The 12,781-nt window shown below is 52.3% G+C and overlaps 1 protein-coding gene across 1 annotated transcript; it reads left to right on the forward strand.

Moving 5' to 3' along the window:
• Nucleotides 1-219: 219 nt before the first annotated feature.
• Nucleotides 220-11,041, forward strand: LOC128096279 (antizyme inhibitor 2-like). The gene is made up of 10 exons (XM_052715646.1): nucleotides 220-357; nucleotides 1,189-1,362; nucleotides 2,417-2,589; nucleotides 3,299-3,433; nucleotides 4,772-4,937; nucleotides 5,738-5,885; nucleotides 8,854-8,954; nucleotides 9,691-9,908; nucleotides 10,374-10,430; nucleotides 10,860-11,041. The coding sequence occupies exons 1-9, from the start codon at nucleotides 220-222 to the stop codon at nucleotides 10,396-10,398; spliced, it is 1,278 nt and encodes a 425-aa protein (XP_052571606.1). The 3' UTR covers nucleotides 10,399-10,430; nucleotides 10,860-11,041.
• The last annotated feature ends 1,740 nt before the right edge of the window (nucleotides 11,042-12,781 follow it).

A 12,781-nucleotide genomic window follows, 5' to 3' on the forward strand; every position in this document is an offset into this window, starting at 1 on the left:
CTCAGGCCACGGGCCATCAGTAGCCTGCTGTAAAGGTTGAAAGTATCACAGAGCTTGGTGAAGTTCTTGGGGCTGAATGGGGCCCAGGCGTCAATGACTTGGCCGTTCTGGCTGTGGGAGGGACAGCAGGGGCTGAGGAAGGAAGACTGGGTCCACAGAGCTGTCTTTTCTAGGATGTCAGAACTGTGCCCAGAGAACACCTCAGCTGGAGTCTCAGGGATGAGCACCCACCCTGGAGACCCGAGGGAGCAGCTAGGAGCCTCAGGAAGCCTGTGGCCATCAGAGCCCATCATCCTGGGGCCAGAGGGATCTGCCCGGCAGTTGGTCCTGAGGAAGATCCAGGAGCTCTCCATCGAGGTAAGGAGAGAGGGTGAGTCCAACCTCCTCCATTGCTGGTACCCAAGAAGGCTTCTGGTTTACAGCTTGGAGGCCATCAGACCAGGCTTTCCCAGGGCCTGCCCTGGGGTCCTGAGTGAGCTCTGCTGTTCTTTCCATTCCCTTCCCTGACACTCGGGGTTTACCCTCAACCAAGCCATTGTCTGGGGCTGACCATCTGTCTCCAGCTTTGGTCTATAGATAGCTGCCTCCCTGCACCTCTGTTTTAAGTGACTAAAAAGACCAGAGTTCAAATCCTTTCTTTGCCCGACGTGGTGGTGTATGCCTTTAATCCCAGTAGTCAGGAGGCAGAGGCAGGCAGGTGTCTATAAGTTCAAGGCCATCCTGGTCTACACAGCAAGTTCCAGGACAGTTAGTGCTATATAGAGAGATCCTGTCTCAAAAGAATTTTTTTTGTTGTTAAAAAAAATCAATCCTCTCTTTGTCATATTCTTGCTGTGTGACTTCAAGTCACTGATTTTCCAACCAAACCTTTGTTTTCCCTGGCCCTTAAAAAGGGAGAAACAGCACCGGGCGGTGGTGGCGCACGCCTTTATTCCCAGCACTCGGGAAGCACAGGCAGGCAGATCTCTGAGTTCAAGGCTAGCCTGGTCTACAGAGTGAGTTCCAGGACAACCAGGGCTACATAGAGAAACCCTATCTCGAAACAAACAAACAAACAAAAAATCCACAAAGTGAAATGGAAGAAGAGGAAGAGAAAACGAGAGGAACAGTAATGCTTTTGTCATAGAGTGGAGAGGACTCCGGGACCTGACCCACTCCTCACCTCCCTCCTTGTTCTTGCTCTAACAGGGCCGCCAGGACCCCTTCATGGTGGCTGACTTGGATGTGCTGGCCAGCCGCCATCAGACCTTCCTCCAGGCCCTGCCCCAAGTCCAGCCCTTCTATGCAGTGAAGTGTAATAACAGACCTGGGGTGCTGCTTGTCTTGGCTGCCTTGGGCACTGGCTTTGACTGTGCCAGTCAGGTGAGCCTGTGCCAGCTTGCCAACCACCTCCCTATGGGCCTGTCACTTTCTAGAGAAATATTGCCCAATGTTCAGGAGATCAGGAATGGGGACTCTGGCCTCCACGATGGTGGCTGCCATGTTGAGGGCTCAAGGCTTTTTGTTGTTATTGCGCTAGTGGCTTTTATTTGTTCTGAATCCAATGTAGTCCAGGCTAGCTTAGAATTCACTACATAGTCGAGGATGACCTTGAACGTCCGGTCCTCCCACCTCCACTTCCCAGTGCTGAGATTACAGGCACAGGCCACCCAGTTTACTGGGTGCTGGTTGGACCCAGGGCTTTGTGCACACTACGCATCACTCCACCAGCTGAGCTGTAGCCCCGGTCCCTCGGATGCTTTAAAATGAATAAAAGAGCAAATTGCAGTGGTCAGCCTTGCACGTGACTATGTGACAAGACCAGGTAATCCCAACTAGGGAAACGGATCCCTTCCTGGCATAGCCAGTCACCTGTCTGAGCCTCAGTTTCTCCCTCTTTAAAATGGGAGCAATACCGGATGAAAACAAGGATATGATGGCTCCTAGGTATGATTGAGGAGAAGGTTTTATTGTAGACATGAGGGAGAGAACAGTCAGAGGCATCTGGAAAAGTCCAGACAGAACATGGCCAGCAGAAAAGACTAGGCCATGAGAGGAGGGGAGAGGGTAGTGTGAGAGGAAGAGAAGAGAGAGAGAGAAGAGAAGGTCAAGAGGGCCAAGAGGGCAGATGGAACCAAGAGAGCGAATACACAAAATGCCCGAGTCATACAGGAACAGAAGTTGGGCGAAGGGAAGCAAATCCCGGCTCTGGGTGGGAGCGGTTCAGGGTAGGGGGCAGGGTGAGAGGTGCTGGGAGGGGGCCACAGGTATTAAGTGAGGTTTCTTTGGGACCTGACTCTCCCAGTGAAGGACCTGGTCCCAGAAGGAGGTTCATTGGAAGGTATCCCCACTAGTTCAAGCTAAGGTCCTGTCCCCAAAGAGTCAGGGAAGGCAGGAACAGCAGGGCAGCCCCGACTCTGGCCTTCACTCATGCCAGGGGGAGCTGGAGCAGGTGCTGGGCTTGGGCGTGGCCCCCTCACGGATCATCTTCGCCAACCCCTGCAAAGCCGTCTCCCACATCCAGTACGCAGCCCGCTGTGGGGTGCAGCTTCTGACCTTCGACAGTGAGGAGGAACTAACTAAGTTGGCCCAGCACCACCCTGGAGCTAGGTGAGGTGGCAGAGGTACAACGGGAAACAGCGTACAAGGGACTCCGACAGATGGATCTGGGCCTCAGCAACCAGGTAGAAGGTGGCTCCAGGAAAACCTCTGGGCAACAAGATGGCCAGACTGCAGACACAAGGGTTCAGTCGGGAGGCCCAGTACTTTGTCAGGAGCACCAAATAATAGAGCACTATTAGTACCAAATAGACCTTGTCTCTGCAATGGCACTGGACAGAGCTTGGCACGAGAAGGTCTGGCATCCATGACATCATAGGAAAAGTCCTCGTACTAGAGTCAGACCAAGGCTCACATTTCAGACTCACATTAGCCATATGCTGTGTGATCTTAGGAAAGGTGTGAAACATCTCTGGTTTTTCAAGACAGGGTTTCTCTGCATAGTCCTGGCTGTCTTGGAACTCACTCTGTAGAACAGGCGGGCCTCGAACTCAAACATCTGCCTGCCTCTACTTCTCAAGAGCTGGGATTAAAGTTGTGTGCCACCACCACCACCCACATATACCTCGGACTCTTTAGAAAGTTTAACTGTGAGATTCTATCTCACTTGTTCTTGCCTGACAAAATTCAGTAAATAACATGTTTCACTCCTTGGTCTCCGTGCTGGGTAGTTGGGAGCAACTAGGCAGGGATGGGTGGGAAGGTTGGAGGGCCTCGGGGTTCTGTACACCCATGCCACCCCCCCTCCTTCCCCCTCCAGGTTGGTCCTTCGAATCCAGACCCAGGACAGTGGAAGCACCTTCCCGCTGAATGCCAAGTTTGGAGCTCAGTTGGAGGCATGCGGACGCTTGCTCCAGGCTGCCAGAGAGCTGGGGCTGGCCGTGGTGGGGGCCTCGTAAGTGAGCACTGGCCTTTTCCGTCTTGATTTCTATTGCTGTCCCTAGACAGCCAAGGACTCTCAGGGACACCTCTGCTTTGTGCGTTTTCTAGGCCTAGAGGACGTGAGGCACTAATAGCCTAGGGGACAAATTGAAGTAAACATCAAAAACTTAACGCTCCAGACATATAACATTTTCAAACAGTATTTTAAAAAAATCAAAACAAATGCAAAAATCTCCATGATGAGAAAAATTGGAATTTTAAATGAAGACAGGATGGATGTTGCTGATTTTCTTTCTTCCCTTGGGGTCTAATCACTTTACAGATCGAGTCTCGGTTTGAAATTTTTTACATTTCATTCCTCCGGGATCCGTGCATTCATTTTACTCTTTAAGGGATTCTGAGCCCTGGTTTTGTGGACACACAGCCCTAATCCCAGCACTCCAGGAAGCAGAGGCAGGAGAGTGACAAGGTCAAGGGCAGGCTGGACAACAGGAAACCGGGTCTCAAAAAAAGGGGGGGGGGGCGGGCAGGGCTAGGGACACAGCTCAGATGGTAGTGTTCTGGCCTGGTATGCACCAAATAAAACCAGGGTGGTATGCACCCCGTAATCCCAGCACTCCAGAGATGGAGGCTGGAGGGTCAGAAGTTCAAGGTCATCTTTGGCTATATAGCAAGTTGGAGGCTAGCTTTTGCTATATGAGATACTATTTTAAAAAAGAGAGCCTGATGTCATTTGTTATGTTTTCATGGCCCCTTACAAGGTTTTTTAAGTAAAAAATTTTAAAAATTTTTTTACATTTATTTACTTTGTGTGTGTGTGTGCTCACACATGCCACAGTGCACACGTGGAGGTCAGAGGACAATTTTTAAGAGTCAGTTTTCTCTCGTCGAGTGGGTTTCAGGAATTGAACTCAGGAGGGTTTGGCAGCGAGTGCCTTTACTCTCTGGGCCATCTGGCCAGCCAAGCTTTGCATCTGATGAGAAATATTCACTCACTTCATCCCCTCTAACCAGAATTGGTTTCTCAGTTTACCTTCGGGGGGCACTGGGTTGTGGGGCTCTAGGTAAGAGAAGGGGAGCCACTTCAACAAAGGCGTTGGGAGTGGGCAGCTGGGGAAAAACGTCACTTTGTCGTTAGCCCTGATTGGATGACTATGGGATGTGTGTCTCCACGAGGACGCCTGGTGTGACCAAGGCCACAAACATCTATGGGTGCCAAGTGGGCCAGTATCATCTTGGCGCTGGCTGGCACTGGTCTCGAAGCCCCTGGGTGGGTGTTCCTCAGTGCCTCTGTCCTCACACTGACTTGAATCTCCCCCTGTGTGTCTTCCACACCAATGGCCATGCTCAGCTTCCACGTGGGTTCTGACTGCCAGACACCCCAGAGCTACAGGCAGGCCATCGCGGACTGCCGTCGTGTGTTTGAGATGGGCAGCCGGGCCGGCCACCACATGAGTCTGCTGGATCTTGGTGGAGGCTTCCCTGGAGCTGAGGGCTCTGAAGCTAAATTTGAGGAGGTAAGATGGGTGGCCCCAGGGCATGAGTGGCCATCTGGGTACAGCAGCTTGGGGTGGGGGGGAGAAGTGGGTGCGCACGCCTGTGTGGTTTGTACACAGAACCCTGCATAACTGGGAGTCTGTTTGCGGGCCCCGTGGTTTGATTCGGACAGACGTCTTCACCGGACTGCATGTGCGACTGTGAGTGCGTCTGAGTGTGTGCACCTGCTTGCTGTACTTCTTTTTGTTGCCTCACAGCTCTGGTCCAAGGTCAGGAGCTCCATCGAACAATGGTCTCCTCCTCTTCCTCCTTCTCCTCTTCCTCCCCTCCCTCTTCCTTCTCTTCCTCCTCCTCCCCTCCTGTCTCCCTCTCATCCCTACCCCTTTTCTTCCTGCTCCTTCTCCTCCCTCCTCCTGTCCTCTTATTTTTCGTCTCCAGCCTCTCATGAGGCAGGTGTTATACCCCCGAATTACCCCTACAGCCCCCCTGCGTTCTTCTTTAGACATAGCCGCTGGCCCTGGCTAGGCCTGGTGGACAGACACTCATGGTCCCTTAGCTTCAGGGGACCACGGAGACATTCTGTCTCTGCTGACCATGCATCAATTATTTGCAATGTCACATTCCTCAGGGTGCCAGGGACCACACGCAGGCTATGTATGCACTTTGGCCTCTCCTAGCTTTGTTTCTACCCATTTCTTCTTGAATAAGAGGAGGTGAGCTTGCTGTCTGAATGGCTATTGTGGGGACAAAGGAGAGGGGTGGCTGGTCATGACAGTTGCAGAGACTCAGGATTCAGCAGAGGCTGGGTCTGTCTCCACAGATGGCTAGAGTGATCAATGCTGCCCGGGCCCAGTACTTCCCGGAGGGGACTGGTGTCGAGGTCATTGCGGAGCCCGGCCGCTTCTATGCAGAGTCTGTGTGCACAGCTGTTGTGAACATCATAGCCAAGAAGGCCTCGCTGGAGCCAGGTGGGTGACGGGTGTGGTCACTGTCCAGGTGTCCCCGGGACTCAGGGAGAGGCTGAACCGTGGGTCGGGGTATAGGAAGTAAGATCAGAGCTGGACACTGGACCGGCCCTGTCTGTGCACTGTTTACTGTTCCCCAGAAGGGGGAAGGTGAAGGTGAAGCACAGAGCCAAGATGCTCTTCTAGGTAGTGGGTAAGTCTACCCGTCACTGAGGGAACAATGGCAAGGTTCAGCCTCCAAGGCCCTAGACACCCATTATTAAACCTAGTCCACCATGAACAGAACCTGGGGTGCAGGAGGTGACGGTTTCTATCACTAACAGAGTACTCGAGTACAAACTCCCACAACAGATAAAGCAGGGCTGACTGCTGTAATCGGACTCATCCCTAAGGCTGACATCCTCTGGTGACAGGAACTTTTGACCCTCATCATGGTGTGTCTCCCAGGAGAGCTCTTCAGCTATTTTGCCTCTGAGTGTGAGAGGGAGATGGGGTTGCCATGTTCCCAGAGAATGAACCAGAAATGTTTTTTATGGCAAGATTGAGAATATTCCCAGGTCTGCAGCCACTGGGTTAGCACTCTTTGATCTTGGGAACTGAGTGACACCGGCATGTAAATATTTACCGGTCACTCTGGTCCCTTCCCCTGTTCCTTTGACAAAGTGTCTCATTGGAGGATGCTGGGGTGTAGCCCACCTGTCTTCTGTCACTGTACCACAGCCAATCACAAGGATTTGGGGGTCGTTATTCATCACATCAACAGAAGCAAAAGCTGCCAATCTGCAGAAGTCAATGACAGCCGAAATACATATTTTACCTCATGTCTGCTCACCAATCTCGTGAGACAGCTTTGAGTCACCCCCAATGAACATGTAGACCTGAAGACTCAGAGAGGGCCAGCGACTTGTCCAAGGCAGCAAAGCTAGTCAGAAGAGCAGCCAGCCCATGTCTTCCTGACTCCAGGGCTGGTGCCCTTCATCCCTAGCATCACGATGAACTCAATCCAGAACTGATCTGGGTACCACTGGAATTGGGGTTAAGGAGATAGGGAGGAGAAAGTACCAAAACCGGAGGTGAGAAAATCTGTGCTCAGAGTCAGCATCCAAATGGCCGCCGATTGCCCGGATGTGAAGAGTCTGACTGGAGTCCTGGATGCAGGCTCAGAAGCAGTGTTGTGAAGACAGACTAAGATGGCTGAGAAGAACAGGCTTGGCATACCATGGTGTCTGGGATCCGGGAGTCATAGAACAAGAGTGTGAGGGAGCTAGGGGGAAAGCGGCCACATGCTTGTTTGAGTAATGTCAATAGAGGCTGAGTGTTCTGAGGGAGGGAGCCATCTGCAGCCCTTGGTGCTGTCAGAGTTGGGCACTGTTTTATAGCACACCCAGGATTTGTCCTAAGGATTTGTTCTAATTAGCTATGGCAAAGCATGCTTACATGGAGACAGCTGTCTCCGAGCAATTTTTACACAGTTTCCCAGAGACAGGAGTCCCCGCATGAATTATCCACACAGAGTGGATCGGGCGAGAAAGGAGAGTAAGCTGGCATCTTCGCTGTGATGCTTGTTTGTGAATATAGGGTCTTGTGTAGCCTAGGCTGACCTGGAACTTGTGGCAACTCTCCTGCCCCAGCTTCCTGAGTGCTGGGATTACAGACGTGAGACACTCCACTCCACTTCCATTATGATTTATGAGGGAGGGAATGATGAAGTTGGGCATCCAAGACAGGCTTTGTTCTGGCTGGTTCTGGTGATTTCAGCCGGCTCCAGAGTGTAAGGCTGGCTCTGGTCTCTCATCCCAGGGTGACAACCCCCAGGAGAAAGTGGCTGGAATAGGGACAGCTCACGAAATGAATCAGCAGGGCAGAGAGGGGGTCAGCAGTTTAGAGCACTTGCCACTACCACAGAGGACAATTCTCAGTGCCCATATGGTGGCTCACAACCGTCTGTAACGTCAGTTCTAACGCCCTCTTCTGGCCTCCATGGGTACTTCATGACTGTGGTGTTCAGACACACATGCAGGCAAAATATTCATACACGTGAAATAAATACATCTTTAAAACTTTCTAAAAAGGAAGCTGCTGGCTGCTTGGGCGCTGGACTGGTGGTTGTACACGGAGGGAGGCCATTTGTGGGAACAATTACTGCCTCTAGGAATTAGTTATCCAGAGAAGGTCAGACTCCTGTGTCTGCAGAGGCCAGATGTCAGAGTATCAAGAACAGCAAAGACTAGGTATCCTGGTACCCACCTGCGATGCCAAGATGAGGAGGCAGTTCGTGAGTTCAAGACAAGCCTATACTACACAGGCCAGTGTGGGCTATGGGAGTTTATCTCAAACAACAAACACAAACCTAAGATAAAGCAGGGTGTGGTGACATATGCCTGCAACCCCAGCACTCGGGAGGCTGAGGCAAAAAGTCACAGCTTCAATGCCATATTGAAAGAAGGTAGGAAACACAGTTAACAAGGGATTCCTTAAAGAAAGGAAATGTATGCACTGGCATGTCCTGAGTGAAACATCAAATAAAAGCCGCTGCTCCTGTGCTGCCTCACACAGCAGGTGCTTGGGGACCTAGTCCAAGCACTCGAACCTGCGTCTGGGGATAATCCTAGTGCATTGCCTCCTCCTGTGGACTTCTGGCAAGACTCAGTTTCTCCAACTGTGTGCAGGGGTCATGGTACCCAATAAGTGTAGGCAAGAGGATTCATATACTCCTCACATGAGTACACGTGGAGCTTAAAACAGATCGTCCCAACCAGTTACTGCTGTTCAGTGTTCCTGTGGGGGGTGGGGTGGAGGGCAGTGGGGCCCAGCGCCATGCATCTAGCCATGACAGGAGGGGCCTGGGGAAGACCCTTAGGACAAAGCAGGAGTTCTGCCTCACTGGGCAGCAGGCCTCTCCCAAGGGAGTTGGGACTCATTAGGGAGACCTAGCCAAGCACACTTCATCCTGTTCACTCCCTGTTCCCAGGAGGCCATAGGAAGCTGGCATACTATCTCAATGAGGGCTATTATGGTGCTTTCCGACTCTTCCTCAGGGAGCCTGTCCCCAGGATACCCATTGTGGTGAAGGTAAGGGGACCTTCTGTGTCCTGAAACCACCAAGTCCAGCCCCTGACCCAAGAGGCAGGGTCTCAGGTCACCCATGCTCTGCAGGTTGTCATGCTGGGCATGGGTGCAAGGCGTTGCATGCACACATCTGTATGTGTTTCCTAGTGCACATCTTGTGATTCATGCCTGAGCAGGCACGTGTGTCTGTGGAGGCTGCATGGGTCTGATCAGCTCAGGATGCTTCCATGTGCATCTCTCTGCGCTGTGTGTGTGTTTCTAGAGCTCTGGAATGTTGGAGATTTGGGAGACTTGGAGAGTAGTGGATCCCAAGCTCCCTTTTTCACATTAGAGCCACCTGCCAAGCTGTCAAAGTCCCCACTGCCCGGCCATGCTCTCATATGTATAAATAGATTTAAATCCCCAGGTTGAATCCAGCATCCGTTCATCATTAAAACTCCCCAGGTGACTCCAGGGTGCAGTGGATTCTGAGACCCGGTCTTTGGGTCCTCAGCACGCACACGTGATGTGTTTGTGAGCTGGTAGGCTGAGAATGGCCCTGGTGCGATGTGAGCTCTAGGCAGGGCCTTTGAGTGTGTCCTAAAGGCTGGCCCAGAACAACCACTCTGTCACTGTTCACTGGGGTTGAATGGTGCCATCCTTGCTGGGTGGCCACACGTCTCCCAGGGCCGTGCCTGACATCCTAGCGATGCAGTGAGACCCTTTCTTCTCTGACCTCATCATCTCCTTCTCCCTGCAGGAGTTCCCCTCGGAGCCCCGCCTCTTCCCCTGCACCCTCTATGGCCCCACATGTGACGCCTTTGACAGGCTCTTCTCGAAGGAGGTGCAGCTGCCAGAGCTGGATGTGGGTGACTGGCTGATTTTCCCTGACATGGGTGCCTACAAGAGCTCCATGAGTTCCACCTTTAATGGCTTCCCAATCATAACGGTCTACGATGCCGTGGGACCCCAGCTCAGGTGACCAAGGGGAAGGGTATAGGGCGGCAGCTGTGGGGAGCTTGCTCTGGGCCTGGCAATGTAAACTGGTAGCTGAACTTGGGAGCTCTGGGCCTAGGAAACACTCTGTTCTTCACATTGACCCTAGTAGGGCCTAGTGGGTCTCACCTCACTTGGCCACAGACCTCTGTCTGTGGGGTTGACTGGGTCTTGGCCTCTCCCCAGGTAAGTCAGAGGTTGTCTGGGCAGCTGCACCTTGTGGATGTCTCCGTGGGAGTAGACTCAAGCAGCCTATGGACCCACCTAGCCCTTGGTGCCGTGGCCCAAACCCTCTTGGCCCTAGTGGCTTGTGATAGCTCCCCAGTTCTCAGGATTGTACCTCAGAAGAACCCCTGCCCTGGGGACCCTGCTCTGCCCAGCTCAGTACTCACCATCAGAGGAGGGGGAGCCCTATGAACCTCTTGAACTGTAGCAACCTTTCCACAGGAGCGTACTGGAGTCAGCACCTTAGGCCAGGACATGGCCAGAACGGAGAGGTACCTGGTATGGTGTAGCCCAATGGGGAAAGCTTAAGGTCAGAGGGCGGAGGAGTAGGTCCTTGGGGGAAACAGAGGTCTGGCCTCTTCTGCACTAGCGAGACCCTTTTACACACTGAAGGCTGTTGTCCTTCCTGAGTAGGCTTGAAGTACCCGCTGGATGTCCTGGGTGGCTGGCTTGGCATCCCTTCTGACTCTCTCCCTAGACAATGGGATCCCCATGGTGGGGGTGGTGAGGGAGACAGGGAGGCTAAGACTTGTGCCGACACAGGAGTACCCCTTCAGGGCTAGGCACCTTAATCTAAAAAAAAATACCTAGGAGTGCTTTGCAGTGAGTGCGCATGGGGGTGGGGGGTGGGGGATGGCCCCAGGGGCAAAGTCACCCCTCCTGTGTGCTTTCTAAACTTCTCCTGATGAGGCTTTCTGGGATCCACAGTCTCTGCTAAGGCTTTCCTGACCTGCCAGGGTTGTGTCACAGCCTAGCTCCACCGTCTGAATGAATCTTCCAGCATCTTTGAACTGAAGAGAATTCTCCCCCAGACAACCCATGGAAGATGTGGGCTGCAGACACCTCCCACAGACGTGGGAAAGGCTCAGCCTTCAGGATGGTGTGCTACTCATTGGGCCTTTCCAGATCTTACAAATTGGGAGGGGAAACATCTATCTGTCTATCAAAGGAGTTTCCAAAGTACAGATATGGCTTGGCTTTGGTGAAAATACAGAACTATTTAGATGCAAGAGCTGGTGTGTTCTGCTTGTTCTGTGGGTGTAATTCTCTAGAACTATGAATATTCATATATATATTTATTCATTCATCTACCATCCATCCATTTATTCATCCAGCCGGCCAGCCAGCCAGCCAACCATCATCCACCCACATTCATCTATCTTTTATCCATCTTTCATCCATTCATCCATCGACCTATCGTGCATCCATTATCCATATACTCACTATCAACCATCCATTCACTTATCATTCACCCATCTGTCCATCCATTATCCATCCATCAATCCACTATCCATCCATCATCCATCATTCATTCATCTATCATCTATCTAACCACCCATCCACCAGCCATCAGTTATCCATCTATCCATTCATTATCAACCATCCATCCACTTATCAGTCACCCACCTGTTTAGCCATTCATCCATCCAACAATCCACTATCCATCCATCTATCCATCCATCCATCCATCCACCCATCCTCCATTCATTATCCATCATTCATCTATCTATCTATCACCCACCCACCAGCCATCATTCATTCATCCATCCATGCATCCATCCTTCCATCCATCCATCTGTCCACCAGCCTAGTGCTTTTTTAAACCCAAGGGACCCATGTTCAACACGAGATGAAAAACTTTGCCTTACAGGTAAAACACAGCATAAACAAACACACAGGTTAATGGCAAAGTGACGTAGGAGCTTAGGAAAGAGGAAGAGGAAGAGGAGTAAGTGAGCAGCCTGCAGCATGGGGGCCAGGTGATCTCTCAAGGCCTAGAGGAAGTGTGGCAGAGCATCCAAGAGAACCCTGCATGGAAAAAAGCAAGTCCGAAGGTCAGGGTGATGAACTCCAAGTAAAGGTCAGATGACCCATGACAGTGAGTAGAGAAGGGAGGTTAAGATGAGGCAGGAAGAGAGTCCAGGCTGGCCCACAGGAAGAGGGTCCAGGCTGGCCCGACAAGCATCTTACTAAGTCAGGGTTTTTATGTTAATTCGAGCAGGTGAAGGTACAATACAGGGGTGGAGGCAGAGGTGGCAGGGAGACTCCTGTCAGCCCTGTAGAAGAAGGGGTGGGGATGGGGGGAAGTAGAAGTGGACCTAGGGGTTTAGGGCCAGGCCTGCCCTGGACAGGGCCCTGGGAGAGTGGAAATCAAGACCGCTTCATCAAGTTTGACGAGATACACAGACCTCCAAGTGAGGCCTAGGGGCTCAGTCTCTGAGGAGAGGTCAGGAGGAGAACTACACTGAAAGTCCTGAGCCGAGGAAGGGGAGGCCGCTCAGCTGCGTCTGAGGCTGCTGAGGTAAGAGTGAGTAAGCCAACTGATGTCACTGAGGGCTCCAGGGTCCAAGGAGCGTGAGGAAGGAGCTGCCCAGGGAGGTGTGCCCAGGGAGGTGTGCCCAGGGAGGTGTGCTACGGAGGAGGAAGCGAGGAGGGAGGCAGGGCTGCAGGAAGAAGAGGACCAAGGGGAGACACAGGGTTCATTTTTGGGTGAGAAAGCACGGTTTGACTATCAAGAGCAAAACCCATTACGGGTGAGAACGCTTCGAAGTCCTGCAGGAAGCGGCTGGGCCCTCCAGCCAGGCAGGACAGGGTGGAGGGCGCGGTCTGCGCCTGTGCAGAGCTCTGGA

The sequence above is a fragment of the Peromyscus californicus genome, unplaced genomic scaffold, assembly GCF_007827085.1.
Source record: "Peromyscus californicus insignis strain IS unplaced genomic scaffold, ASM782708v3 Scaffold_5__1_contigs__length_169319896, whole genome shotgun sequence".
Lineage (NCBI taxonomy): Eukaryota > Metazoa > Chordata > Mammalia > Rodentia > Cricetidae > Peromyscus > Peromyscus californicus.

Coding starts and splice junctions, on each gene's coding strand:
- LOC128096279 (XM_052715646.1), top strand. CDS start 220: ATGAGCACCCACCCTGGAGACCCGAGGGAGCAGCTAGGAGCCTCAGGA. Junction 3,434..4,771: donor CTGGCCGTGGTGGGGGCCTC/GTAAGTGAGCAC, acceptor GGCCATGCTCAG/CTTCCACGTGGGTTCTGACT. Junction 5,886..8,853: donor GAAGGCCTCGCTGGAGCCAG/GTGGGTGACGGG, acceptor CCCTGTTCCCAG/GAGGCCATAGGAAGCTGGCA.